The 14820-nt window shown below is 43.9% G+C and overlaps 1 protein-coding gene across 1 annotated transcript in view; it reads right to left on the reverse strand.

Annotated features, from left to right (window-relative positions):
• Nucleotides 1–2547: 2547 nt before the first annotated feature.
• INTS8 (integrator complex subunit 8) overlaps nucleotides 2548–14820 on the reverse strand; it is a 61348-nt gene continuing 49075 nt past the window's right edge. The window contains exons 18-28 of the mRNA XM_066578352.1: nucleotides 13548–13729; nucleotides 13366–13399; nucleotides 10847–10903; nucleotides 10704–10765; nucleotides 10310–10428; nucleotides 8352–8455; nucleotides 8185–8235; nucleotides 8030–8103; nucleotides 6122–6225; nucleotides 3994–4037; nucleotides 2548–3464 (exon numbers count right to left, since the gene is read on the reverse strand). Coding sequence (XP_066434449.1) covers nucleotides 3423–3464; nucleotides 3994–4037; nucleotides 6122–6225; nucleotides 8030–8103; nucleotides 8185–8235; nucleotides 8352–8455; nucleotides 10310–10428; nucleotides 10704–10765; nucleotides 10847–10903; nucleotides 13366–13399; nucleotides 13548–13729 — 873 coding nt within the window. The 3' untranslated portion in view covers nucleotides 2548–3422. The remainder of the gene's footprint in view (nucleotides 3465–3993; nucleotides 4038–6121; nucleotides 6226–8029; nucleotides 8104–8184; nucleotides 8236–8351; nucleotides 8456–10309; nucleotides 10429–10703; nucleotides 10766–10846; nucleotides 10904–13365; nucleotides 13400–13547; nucleotides 13730–14820) is intronic.

The raw sequence follows: 14820 nt of genomic DNA on the forward strand, positions 1-14820 counted from the left end.
TGCACAGACTGCTTCCATTGACTTCAGTGTAAGCCGTCTATGCGTATCCCGCGGCAAATCGCAGCATGCTGAGATTCCTTTCCCGCAAGTAGAAAATCGCAATCCATTTCTGTTCGTGGACTTCGCAATGCAACTCCGCCCGTGTGCAGGAGGACTTAGTCTGAATTGGCCTGTGAAAAGGTCAGGCAAATGAGAGCCGAACATCAAGATGGGCATTCATCAAACACACACACTGGGTGATGCATTAACTTTCATACACACTTTGTGTGCAAAGCAAACTATTAGACAACATCCTGCAGAGCCCTGTACAGGATTTGCCTTCATGGTCTGTAATGGGGTGGTACACACCACTACCCATGTATGCCTCTATATAATGGCTTGGCCTGTGGAAGGACAAAGATTGTACTGTACTTTTGTATGAATATAAGTCAATGTAACTAACTATCTGAATTACTTTGTAGCACTATAAGATATGCAGTGGATTATAGACCTGTGGAGGGCTAGGCCGCTTCAACAGCATGACCCGGCCTAAGGGCACATAACAAATCGGTGGCCCGTGTGTAAGAGTCATTGCTCAAAAGACTACTTATGGGTGACCGTCTGTGTAAATACAGAACCCAACAGGACAAGTGACCAAGAAATCACTTGGTGGAGTCCGCTTGGTTTTTAGCTCACCTAAAAGTCAAGCAACTGTTGGCCCGCGTAACAGGCAGTCTGTTACATATGCAGGACTGCCTGTTTACTGTGAATAGAGGCGAGCTGTCAGAAGAGATCTCTGGCACGCTCTGCCTCCCTTCATTGAGTGGTCATTTCTCTTGTGTAGTCATTGGTACAGCTGTTGGGGCAACTATTGGACACGTAAGCTCCCATGTAATAATACCCTGAGTGACGGGCAGATTGAAGATTCAGGTGTGAAGCTAGTAGTTCAGAATGAAAGACAGCATTTAAAAAAAGCTGATACTCTACACCAGCGTTTCCCAAACTGGGCTTCATGAGAGCTTCTCAGGGGCCCTTGACTAAGGGTCCATGTCCCCGCTCTACTCACTGATGTAGCAGTGTCCGGACGCATATTAGCCTGTATAGAGGTGGGGTGTAAAAGGCTAACAAACAACCAATCACCGTGAAGGAGTAAATCCAAACAACCAATCAGGTTGCAAATGGTGTGGAGTTGGGGTGTAAAAGGCTAATATGCGGTCCTGTTCGTTCATGCCTGTCTGGACACTGCTGCAGCAATGAGTAGAGCGGGGGCCAGCAAGAGGGGAGAGCCCATTACTACCGAGGGCCAGCAATAGAAGGGTGCAACAATTAGAGGGGCCACCAATATAGGAGGTCACTATTACTACACCAGGCGGATTAGCTAGGGAATTTGCTGCTGCAGCAAAGTGGATGAGATTTTGAACCTTTTGCTTGGCTGAAGTAGTTTAGGACCCCCTGCTCTACACTAGAGAGGAAAAGCCACTCACCGCTATTTGTCTCTTATCAGTCTCTCCTCGTTTATGATGCAAATCTGAAGAACTGGTCAAGGAAATCAAAACTGTATTTCAAAAAGACAGAGGCACGGATTAAACAGTCAAAAGGTTAGGATAAAACTAGAAATGGATAATCAAGTACCTCGGCCAAGAGTTGCAACAAATTAACCTTTTCCTATCCAATAAAATTTTCAGACCTGCCCATTCAAATCCTAACATTTTTATGAGCAATGTTAATACGATGAAAAACATGTCTGTAATGAAGAATCTTATGTAATTTCAAAATGTTTAACCCCTTCAGAATACGGCGCTTTGTTTATTTTTTTTTTTTAAGTGGGAAAAACAAATAAAAGTTATATATTAATCCACTGACAGTGCTAATTTTACACGGGCGAGTGTGATTGTTCTCAGCAAGAGAAACCAAGTAATCTTGGTAAAGTGAGTTTTTTGTGCATTGGACTTTCTAATTGCAGCAGGAAAACAGTAGTGGGTAGTCACCCTATGGCATAACCAAATCGATATGAAGAGTCATGTGTATATATCTGGCTATGAAACTGCCTGATAACGCGCTCGCCAACATGTAAGATCCCTGCGGATGCAAGCATTTTTGTGTTAAACCCACTTTGCATTACTTCTGGGTATTAGCGACCCCCCCCCCCCGGTAAGTGTTTTTCATGGTCATCAATGGCTAAACCTTGCATTGCACTCGTGTGCACCTTGCACGCCATGTGATGCTATACCGGCCCCATTGAAAACAATGGGCGATGCGTTCCGGGGAACGCCTAAAGATAGGACATACCCCTCCATTCTGGCAGCGCTGTGAGCGATGCTCACACTTGTGCAGGAATCACTGGGACAAGTTGCCAAGCATCATTTGCCCAACTGCTCATCCCGTGTAAATGGGGCACAATATGCAGTATAGTATACAAAGTCATACACTAGCATAAGACAAAGTAATAAAACCGGGTTTCAAAAGAAATCTTAACTCTAGTAATAGGAGCTAGTTTGTAACTTCCTAAACCTTTTAACTGAATATGCAACCATTCTTCTGGTTAAGCTAATTATCATGATTATAAAGGCACGTTTACACACACACACACACAGATGATCGCTCAAGATTTGTCAGAAACTGACAGTTCTAAACGATCATTTTGCATAGGTAAAAATGGGCTAGCCATTCCTTTAGTACTTCATTTTAATGTATTTAGAGGACAGTGGGTGGTCTGTTCTCTAAATACATCACTATTCTCCAGTGGGACAGCTGCTGAAAGAATATCAGCACTGCCCACAGAGCACTCAGCATACGGTCCCTCTCATCAGGGATAATTGATTTCATGGTGACCTGAGGCCAAAGATGGATGAAAAGTGCACGATGGCCACACGTTAGCACACAACGATTATCGCTCTAAAGATGGCTTTAGCTAATCTTAGGCGATGATCGTTGTGCGTAGAAGGGCCTTAATCGAAACAGGGCATTAGTTTTTATGCTGACCGCAAGTCCCCTATCGCTGGCTTTTCATTCTGTGTAAATGTTCAGCGCTTCACATAGAGGGTGAAGCAAGCGCTGATCGAGAAGCCAGAGGTCCAGCAACTCTGCGAGTGCTAACGACCTTAGTGGTGACTATGGTTAGCCGACTGTCCTCAGTGAAAAAGGGCCATTAGTCCCAAAAAGGCATTTAAGGCCAACAATTAGTCTGGATTTAGAAGATACTAAAACAATTACCCAGGACTGGTCAAACAAGGTTATGATTAGATAAGGCCCCTTATCTGTCCCTTTAGGTATAGAGAGACCTTTCTCCAGTCCTTGCTGAAGAAATTCTACAGGTAGAGGGTCTAAAGAGAAGGAAGGAAAAATGTAATTCTTCACTGTATTCTAGTACCGAAATCTGCAGTAGCTTTTCTTATATTCTAGCAAAGTGGGAAGCAGCTTCTGAGGGCGCTTTCCAGGTAGAATTATCCTTCCAAATTCCAGGCTGCCCAGAGAAAACTCGAAACCTGGGAACACAGACGAGGCTGGTTACTCCCAGAGCACTGAGGATGAGTAAGTGGTATTACTCTCGGCCACTAACACCCCCCCGCCCCAACTGGGTGTAAATACTAGACCCCTTGCATCTTTCCTAATACAACTGGGATCTCTGGAAAACAAAGGCAGCCTATCCATGGCCAGGACGGAATATCGCTAGCGATATTCCGCTGCAGGGGAGTACTAAAAGGTCTCAGCAATGAGCCTATCTAATAGATTGACTTACCGTGGAAAATCACGGCAAATCGCAGCATGCCGTGGTTTTAATCACGCGGTCGGAGAATCGCTATGATTCTCCGCTCGTGAACGTCAGGCTGCGCTTTCCATAGTTCTCCTATGGGAAGTGTGTCATGTGAGCTCCGTGTGCGATTTATCGCCGCAATGACAATTCGCCCGTGGACCGCCAGTCTTTGGGTAGCTCAATCTGAAGTCCCACTTGTAAAGGAAGGCATCTGTATCATAAAGGGATTTTCTGGGTTTAAGGTGGTAGGGAGAAACTACCTTCCTGCACGCTTTTGTCCCAAACAGATCTCTCTCTCGACGCCCTACAAAACAAAAAAAAAAATAATTTCTAAATCTTTCACCAACAATCTACCGGTAGGGGGTATGGCACTAAGTAAATGCCCATTTACACACAAAGATAATCTTTCAAACAACTGAAAGATATAGTGATCTTTTTGCATAAAGTGTTAGTGGCCATTAACACTTTATTATCTTCATTTGCATATAAAAAGGGCCTCCAGGAGCTGTTTGCAGAGCCCAGTGTGTGCACTGTTCCACCAATCAGAGCTGGCGCGTGAAGCACTAATCAGAGCACTTTTTTCGCTGGGAGAAGGGGATTTCAATCCCTATCACTAGCTTGACAAGTGCGCAGGGCTTCAGAGAACACTAGCGGTTACAGAGTGGGCTTCATCTCTTTCGTCTGCACTTTCGGAAGGCGGCAGGCATGCATGTGCATCAGATATTAAAACAACTGAATTTTCCACTATTCACATGAACTACAATACAGACTGCAAAAAGGACCAGTGGCGACCTCTGCTCCTCATCTACTGGAGCGCCACCCAGGGGTCAGAAGATTCTATTCTGCCGCTTGAGAGATATGTTCTTACACCACTTCTCTCACTTCACATGCAAAATACATACAAGCAGACCTAGACAAGCATTTCTGTGTCCCGAGGGTTAGGAGCCAAACCAAAGTGCCACAAATCGCACATCTGTGAAGCCGATGCTTTCCTCTGGTTTCTTCCACACCAGTGATGCTTTGTAGCCCGCGACATTACAAGACCATGAAAACAAAGATCTGGTACCGTGTTAGCCAGTAGAGCAAAATGTGATTGTTCTCAGCAAGAGAAACCACGTAATCTTGTAGATATGATACCTTTTAATGGCTAACAAAAATACATGATGTAATAATAGCGAGCTTTCGTACCAACGCAGGGCGTTGGTACGAAAGCTCGCTATTATTACATCATGTATTTTTGTTAGCCATTAAAAGGTATCATATCTACAAGATTACGTCGTTTCTCTTGCTGAGAACAATCACATTACAAGACCATGGCATGCTCTACACAGCTGTGATTTGCTATTTTTTTGCAGCCCATGTTTCCCTATGGAGTCTTCCTTTCTGTTGCATCGCATCACAGGAAAACACTGTTTTCGTGCGATGTTACTTTTACAGTAGGAAGTCCTACTGTAAAAGCCCTAAACTAAGCCCTATCTGCATATAAAAAAGATAATACAATCACCTAAGAGCCGCTGTTATCGCTGGCACGCCTTCTCCTCTGAAGCTTCCCGGCACTCGTCTTCCATCAGCCCTTCCTGGATTGGAGGATCAAAATCTGACAGTGCCGGAGAAGTGATGTATTCTTCTTTATGCAGCTAGGGTTTATTTTCGGGGTATGGCTTATATTTCAAGCCCCCATTCCCATTAACAAAACAGGAAATTATCACTTATGCGACTGCAGCTTGCTAGTTGCTTATCAGCTGTGTAGATAATGCAACGTGGACCCTACTCCAAGACCTCATTCACACAAGCGCTGTTTTAGCGCATTTGAGGCACACAAAGCAAGCGCTTCTATTAGAACCAATGGTTTCCTATAGAACCATTCGGATGAAGGAATTTTAGACGCGCAAAATACTTACACCTAACAAAGACAGAACATGTGACTGCAATGCTCGCATCCATGTCCGTGGTGCGTGAAAAGATAGGACCTGACCTATCTTTGGTGCTTGCTTTCCATAGACTCCTACAGGAGCTGGATAACACGCACCTCCGATCGTGTGAACGGGCAACTTCACAGCGATCTTTTTACGTGCCTATACTGCGCTAAAATAGCGCTCGTCTGAATGAGGCCTTAGACAAAACATGACAAAAGAGTTTACTGGCACACAAGGCACATCTGAACCAGATCAATTAGCCATTTACACACATCAACTGTAAAAGGACACATGTAAGAAGATGAAGAGGCAGACACTTCAGTCCACCATAAAAGTGATCCACACTTCACGACTTACGCCGCCTGCTCCATTCTTCTCTGTCCACAGAGCCAATAAAAAGAGAACACCCACTTCTTCCCTGTCCCACTGATGGGCAGCACCCTCTCTGACGTCACCATTATAAATACCTTACCGGAACGTAAACCAATCTGTGACAAGCAAACAAGGATACGTGTCAAATACTCCAGTATGGTCACATCCCATATGTACTCATAGTAAGAATCCATCGCGTCGTGGCTGAAAAAGCAGAAGGCAGAATGTTACGTATTTGCCAAATCATTTCATAGAAGAAAAATAAGTGAGATGCAATAATAATGGAGGAGAATTTATTTTGCACCTGTGGGGTTCTGTGAATTGTCAAATTATTAACCCTAAATTACTTTTATATCCAACATTCTCATCACGATTTTGAACTACATACAACTTGGACATCAAGAGAGCTCCCAAACCATATGTCAAACATATCCATAGCAGCCCATGTCCTTCAATCATACGCCAGCCGGGTATACATCAACATAGCAGTGTTTGCTATTCCATGTAGCGAACGTGAAGTCGAACCATGCTGTGCAGTATACAATGGCAGCCTATTGGTGAGGTACGCCCATACAGCGACATATGTTGAAAGAAATCCTTCTAGTGTATACCTCCAACTGAAGAATCCAGCGCAACGTAAATGGAGCCATTTCCCCAAAAATTGTGCTCCATCCCTCACGGCTCTACATCTCCTGCACAGAGGCAGTCAAACAGTCTGGCTGCGGCCGCAAGGAGACATTTAAAGGAAATAGATCAGCACTTTTACGCTGCCTTATCTGAGAGCAATATGAAGTGATGGCGGACGTGAGGATTTCAGCGGTGTCATTTATAGGAGATTATGGTGAAGTTTTTGGAAACTTGCAGTTTATTAGTCCCAGTGTGGCACAAGTGCAGAGAACTAGGAGCTTGGCATATTGATCAGCTGCGGATGCCCTCATGCCAATGATTGACAGCTTTCTCCTTCACAATAATAGGGAGACAGCTGTAAATCGTGGGAGGCTCTACAGGTCGGAATGTGCATTGTGGTAGAATTAATTAACCGTTTTCCAAAAACGACACCAAAGTCTTACATATGACACATCCCTGAAATCGGTGCTTCTGCCTCAGATAGTGTAGCATAAACATGGTGACAGATTCCCTTTATAAAGGACCGCTCAGCTCACCAGACAGCTTTAGTTTAGGAATGCCCCATTATGGAGAAACTGCATAGTGCTGCTGATTGCGCACAATCACTGGGTAGGGACTCTCCGCTTTGATAAGGGGAACTGTTGTCAATTTATCTAATCATTTGCATGACAAAACATACAGAGCTCAGAGCTGTATAAGAACAGATGCTGCAGAATTGTTATTATAAGTAAAAATACAAGGATCTACTAAAACAGATATGTCACAATATGCAGCAGATCCACTTGCTGATTACCAGTTTACTATCCAGTTCAATGTGTAAATGTCTGCAGCAAGCTCCCTCTAGTGGTGGCTGAAGGTAGCCACCGTGCTATTCATTAGGGTTCCTTTTACACAGCCCAATTATCGGGCACAAATCTTTGACTGATTTTGTTGGCTTTTTTTTTTTTAGAAAGCCCAATAATGAGGCAAAGAGCGAGAAAATGCCAGTTCATCGTCTGATCAGCTCGTTTATGTAAGCATAAAAATGCTCTCTGGTTGGTTGCACATCTACCTGTGTAGACAAAGATATGCAGCACCAATGAGGTAGTATGGCTACGACTGATTGCAATAATGATCGTTTGTCCCCAAAATGCAGACAATCTGCCCATATCTGACATTACAAAAATTGCAGATTTTGGCGAACACAGAATTTGAACAAAAATTTGCACCTCCTTACTTTTACACATCACTTGTTCCTTTACAAAAGTGGGTTTAAAAGTGAATTTACTATAATTTATGCCAGAAATTGGTGCAAATTATAGTGCAAATCTATGCCTGCTCAAGAAAATCAATGAAACTTCCTCCCTGCCATAGAATACCGATTGCCAATGACAGCGTTTACCTATTCTGTTCTTGCAGGGCTTTAAAGGCAGTCTTATAATCAACTTCTCTGAGGAACTGGCAAAGTATGGCCACCTATAAAGAGAATGACATTCCAGCTGTTATACATGCGCCGCAGTGATGCAGTCTGGGATACGGTCTGCAGGTAGGTCATACCTGTGTGTGGCAGTTCAGCAAGGAGCAGCATTTTATCATCCTCTTAATCACCTAGGAATAAAGGGAAAACATTCTCAACTGCAAATGTTTGCATCCCATGACCCATCACCTCAAGGCAACGGTACTGAATATACCATATAAACCACTTGGGTAGTAAATGCGCTTACCTGGTCTGTATAAACATCTGGCGGAACTTGCTTAGTGAAGAAATCTGACGACACCGCCCCCGCCTGCAGGTAATAATTCAGCGCAGCAGAATACTGATTGGATGCTGGACCAAGAAAGAAAACCGTTCTATCAATTTAATATTCCCCATTCATAATCCTGCTATTGAAATACAAGACTGGGCCTTATAGACAATATCATATATGGCAGATACAGGGAACTTTGTTACATCCCTGACTACCACAATAACCCCTTGGCACCCAGCATCCAGGAGGGAACTCTTTAACATTATAGATACTGTGGTCAGTAATGGTTAAGCGGTCGAGATCAGAGTTACAGTATGGTGCAAAGTTTTAGGAAGGTGTGGAAAAATGCTGCACAGTAAGAATGCTTGCAAAAATAGAAAAAAGTGTAAATAGTTTATTTTTGTAAATTAACAAAATGCAAATCAAATTAATATTTGGTGTGACCGCCCTTTGTCTTCAAAACCGCATCAATTCTTCTAGGTACACTTGCACAAAGTCAGGTGTATGACTAACCAATTATACCAAACAGGTGATAATCATCATTATTTCAACCTACTTATAGTCCTTAACTGAAACAGCTGTGAAGGAGGCTTAAAACCGGGTGAGGAACAGACAAACTCTGCTACAAAGGTGAGGTTGTGGAAGACAGTTTCATGTCACAGATCGCACACCATAGCAAGACTGAGCAGAGCAACATGACACAGTATAGTTATACTGCATCAGCAAGATCTCACAGGCAAAGATTTCAAAGCAGACTGTGCTTCTTCAAAACCGCTTGAACAGCACATCCTGAAAACCCAATGAAATAAGCAATGTTGAGGACTACAGAGACAGTGGTCGATCAAGGAAACTTAGTGCAGCAGATGAAAGACACCTCATGTTTACGTTTCTTCAAAACGGTTCAGAGACATGGTTTTTATAGAAGAATTGCATCCAAAAAGCCATAACGTCCATACAGAAACAAGGCCAAGCAACTCAACTATGCATGAAAACAGGGACTGGGGTTCAGGAAAATGGTAGCAAGCGCTCTGGACTGACGAGTCAAAATGTGAAATATTTGGCTGTAGCAGAAGGCACTTATCATTCAATGAATGGAAGTGGAGCAGCAGTCGCTCATAGATAAACACCTGCCCGTTTACATGGGCCGATTATCGCCTGCATAACATGAATGAATGATAAGCGAATGAATTAACGTTTGTCGTTGGCCCCACTTAAAGTGAACGATTATCATTCATTTTTCCATGAATGATAATCTGTCCATCTAAAAGGGCCCTGAGTGGCAAACTCTACAGCACTTACCTACAAACACCTGTAATTCATGGGATTTCTAAGGGGATTTCAAAGAATTATCGTGCAAAAAATTGTTCAAAGGATTGAAAGTGAACGACAAATCGTTCTGTCTAAACGCGGAACAATGAACGAGAATCGTTCGCTTTTCATTCGTTATTCGCTTTATGCAGGCATAAAAATCATGGTTGGCTCATTCACTTATCATTCAGTTTAAACAGCACTCGTTCAGCTTACAGAGCGAATGTGAAAGACTAAAACGATTCTGACCAATTCTTGTTTGAACGAGTCAGCAATGCATCTGTCTGCCTACAAAGGCTGCCTGAGAGCCACCGGTGACGTCACTCGCCCGTTCAATTGAGATTCGGTTTATCTAAAAGGACCCTTACTGGAGATGAGCGAGCGTACTCGGCAAGGCAAACTACTCGAGCGAGTACCTGCCCACTCGTCTCTAAAGTTTCGGGTGCCGGCGGGGAGAGCGGTGAGTTAAGGGAGTGAGCTGGGACGAGCGGGGGGTTGGAGAGTGAGAGAAAGATCTCTCCCCCATCAACCCCCCCCCCCCCCCCCCGCCGGCACCCGAATCTTTAGAGACAAGGCGAGTAGTTTGCCTTAGCGAGTACGCTCACTCCTCTCTAATCCTTACCCACCGAAATAGATATCTGCCTGGATGATGAGCCAGGAGTGGTTGTTGGCGTTGATTTTTAATGCGTAATTCACCAGCTCTTTCACAGTGACTGCAACTGCATCAAAGTCCACGGCCTGAAGACTGAGAGGAAGAGAGGTATGAAAAAGGGAAAAAAAATACAAATAATCTAGTCGATCAACAATATTTCGTGTAAAGCCCGCTGCCCATAGACCTTATAACTGTCAGCCACTTTAATCTATTGCATTGTATAAAGGATCCCAAATCACAAGAGAGATGATTGACAAAATACATATTGGGAGATCAGGTGTAGAGAAAATCCCCGTTGTTTCATGGGGTTGGTGTACTTTGCTGGAGCACATGAGCAGCATACATGACACAACTAGTTGGCCTCTTACTTGGGAATGTTGGAAGGCCAGATAGAGATGTGGTCGGCGGTGATATCATTCACGATGTCCTCCTGCAGACAATACGGGAGAAAATGTTAAAAAGGGGGAAAAAATGACTGCTGCCAAAAACATCTGAAGAAACCTATACTGACCCGAAGATTGTGAAGCTTGACGAATAGAGACAGCAACGTCGTCAACACCAGCGGCTCCTGCAAAATAATATGTTTGTGGGGTATTAGAGCCATTTATGTGCGGGCCCATTCAGACAGCCACATATTGTGGCCGTGCGCTGTCTATAGCCCCATTTACACACAACGATTACCGCTCAAAATTTGTTCAAACGATGGCTTTTAAGCGATATTCGTTGTGCATAAATGCTTCCATCTTTCACTCTTCAACTGAAGGAGGATTTGTAGGTGAGCTTAAAATCCATGGTTCAGCTGGAGAAGAGCTAAAACAGAACACATTGGAGCATTGATTACTTTGTATTCAGCTGACAACCCTTGCGGGAACAATGGAGCCGATTACAGAGCTCAGACCACCTGCTGAGTACGGCAAGCAGCTCCTGGAGGCTCATTTACATGCAAATGAAGCTAATGAACAGTAGTGTCTATTAGGACTTTATGCAAAAATGATCCCTAGAACTGTCAATCTTTCAATCCTTTAAAAGACTGTCATTGCGTGTAAATGAGCCTTATATATTCCCTGGAGAGATCATTTAGGTGCTGTGGGTCAAGATGAACCTATTTTTATTACAACTGCTAATTATTGATCCCCATCCTCAGTGATCAGTTCTAGTTTATTGTAAACATTAGTAAAAAAAACCAAAAACATAAGACTTTTAAAAGTTTTTGGTACGGCAAGACAAATGACCAACTCCTCAGCTTCCCCACCACCACAAGTCTCATCTACAGTAAATCAAGAATGCAGCACTAGGCTATGTGTTAGTTACCATCTACATGGGACGATTATTGCACAAAATGCGTCTAAACTAACAAAAATGTGCGATAATTGTCGCGTCTAAACGTAAAGCCAACATTTACTTTTAGTTTGTCGCTTAAAATAATCGCCGGTCCGCTTACTTCTCGCTGCGCCTAAACGCTCCCCGCTCCGTGCATCACGTAGAATGTAAAGTGTGGAGCGAGAAGGGAGCGATGATTCAGCGTTCATCTGAATGTCTAAACGCTCTACACAAGCAACTAGTGGCGCCGTCACCCGCTTGTGCCCTTGTTTAGCCCACAGGCGTCCCGTGTAAACGAATCATTCGTCCTGTGAACTCTGTCGCTTCTCAGAGAGTCTCAAAATGTATCTTCCTAATTGTCTACTTAAGTGTATGATCACATATTGCCCCTTATAAACTGCATCAAATTCTGCGCTGCCGCAGTTTTTGGTACGGATCTGCACACGGATTTAGCTCAGTCACTAGGCAAAATCTGCATGCAGAATTCTGACGCAAAAGCAAGTCGCAGATTTTGATGTGGTTTTTAGAGGCAGAATTCCTCCGTATGAACATTCCCTAAAGCCTACAGGCACCTTTGTACTCAAATGTTTACATTTAATGTAAATGTTCTAAATTGTCCTCATTAAATGTATCCTACCACCTTGCTGCTGTGTAGTCTGTAGAAAGCCCTCACATAGCCGGCTGTCCTGCTGCTGCTAACAGATTTGTTTCTGTCCTTCGCCTCCCTACTCTCAGTGTTAAGGCCCCTTTACCATTATTGTTCAGATTCTCGCAGGATCATGGGAATCGTTCAGTTTTAGTATTAGTATCAGTCAGGGAGAAGAGAATAGTCCAGGAACGATGCTTTACAGAGTAATGTCCCTTTTACACAGGACGAATGTCGTCTAAGTGACTGCACAAGCGCCGATGTCACCGCTAAGGTCGTTAGAACTCGTGAAGAGCGTTTACAGTGACAGACTTCACTGATTTTATGTGTAAACGACAAGCCTGCGATCCAACGATAGTTTTTATGCTGACTGCATTCAGCAATAACGAATACTAAATTACTTTTTTGCATTTCCACTGTGCGATTATTGTTCAATTTCATTTGTTTTAACAGTCCTTATAGACGGGACGAGCGGCCGGGCAAACAATGCACGACACTCGTCCCAGTGATAGGTTTGGTCCTGCGCTGTTACACAGGAGCGAGTATCATTAGTATTGGTCACAGCGCTGCTGGAGTGGGCTGGGTAGTATTACCCCCGTCCTCCCCGACCGCCTTCATTCACAGTAAACAGGCAGTCGTTGAGAAGCGAACGATTGCTGTTCACACTGCATGCAGAAATAAACAACCGAACAACTCTCGTTCAGTCGCTGCGACGATCATCATTCAAATTCTTGCAGGGGCGCAGAAATCTGAAGGATTCTGAATGACGAACGTCCTGCGTAAAAGGGCCATAAGCATCCTAGACACGGGCCTTATATATAGTTCACCTAACAAAAAGCTCCTACTGCATATGTGAACAGGTCTAAGACCGCACACACACAAGTGCCCACGATACTCCTCCCACTTGTCCTTTTAAGCTGGATGCCAGGCACAGTGCCCAGCAGCTCTACAGTGGAAGCCCTTTACATATATCAGTTTAATCCCTTATGCCAATTATGATGACTAAAGCCCTTTAATAGGAGAGAATTCAGCAAAAGTAACCAAACCACAGACAGCATACTTACACGTAGTTTCTTAATGAAAGAGAGAAGTTCGCTCCTAGAAGTAGAGAGAACATTATTTTCTACTACATCATCACACAGTGAAAAATGCTAAATTAGGTTTCCTAATGAAGCAGTCAGTAAGGATGGTTTACATCACCACCGTCGCACTAATTGGTCATACAGCCACGTCTCCAACTACATACCGGTACATGATCCCCATGGTGGAGTCCCTGTTCTTTATCAGGCTGATCCTGCCATCGCTGCTGCGCTTGTGCTGGTTGGAGACGCTGCATATCTGGACCACCACCTCCCAGAGGTCTTTCGCTGTCCTTCGGCTGTCTGGTCCGGACAGCTCTTTGCACGTGGCTGCCAAAAACTGTCCAAGCTAGAAACAAGACCAATGAACTCACAATTTAGAGATGATGGTATTTTTAGGTATCTTATGGTATCCACAATAGCTAGAAGACACAGAGAACACAGGCTGGACTCGCACGACTGGATTTGGATTGCGAAATCTGCGATCGTCACCCGCACAGATGATCTGTGGCATTCCGCATCCATTAACAAAAATACAATATTCCCATGTCCGCTCACACATAAAAAAAAAAAAAAGAGAAAGAAAAATCGCTGCGCGTTATATTTTTGCATGGATTCCGCATGGACGGCTTCTATTGAAGTCAACGGAAGCTGTTCGACTCGCGGCCCTTCAGCAATTGCCATAGCTGAAAGGTCGCAAATTCTGCTTCACCGCAGACAAAAAAACAAAAAGGAAAATATTTGAAAAAAAAAAAATCTGTACTCCGCATGGCCAACAAAATCCCAAATCCGTGCCACACCAGTTCATTGGTTGTGCCTATTAAGCAGCTCAGAACCACTGAAGTGAATGAGGCTGAGACGTAATACCATGCACAACCTGTGGACAGGAGGAGCTCCATTTTTGGAATGTTTTCCTTATCCAGTAGGACCCCTTTAAAAGTAGTCGTTCTACCAAAAAACTTGTTACCAATCCAAAAGGATAAGCATTTGATCAGTGGGGGTTCAACCGCTGGGACTCTCACCGCTCACAAAAATTATGCACTAAAGCTCCCCCATGTAAGCGGAGCAGTGGTCACACAAGTGCACTATGGTTTGATTCATATAGGGACAATTGGGACCCCTGATGTTGGGATCCCAATGGTCTTGACTGCCACCAATCAGACACTTATCACCTATCCTGCAGTTGTGGTGGGACAACCCCTTTAAAGGCCAACAGCCTATCCTTAGGAGAAGCCGTAAAGGATTAATTGATCGTTGGGGTCTGACTGCCATAATCCCCACTGATTACACAATAAAGGGGTCATAAAGGGACAAGTTGTTGTGTTTGTAAAAACAATGAAGGAAGGCACAGAGCTTTAAGGGCTTTTCCAATAGCACTATATTGGTGGTCTACCACAGGATTCAATATCAAAAATTGGTGGGAATCTGACTCCTAGCACC

This window comes from Eleutherodactylus coqui, chromosome 9 (assembly GCF_035609145.1).
Source record: "Eleutherodactylus coqui strain aEleCoq1 chromosome 9, aEleCoq1.hap1, whole genome shotgun sequence".
NCBI classification, from domain to species: domain Eukaryota; kingdom Metazoa; phylum Chordata; class Amphibia; order Anura; family Eleutherodactylidae; genus Eleutherodactylus; species Eleutherodactylus coqui.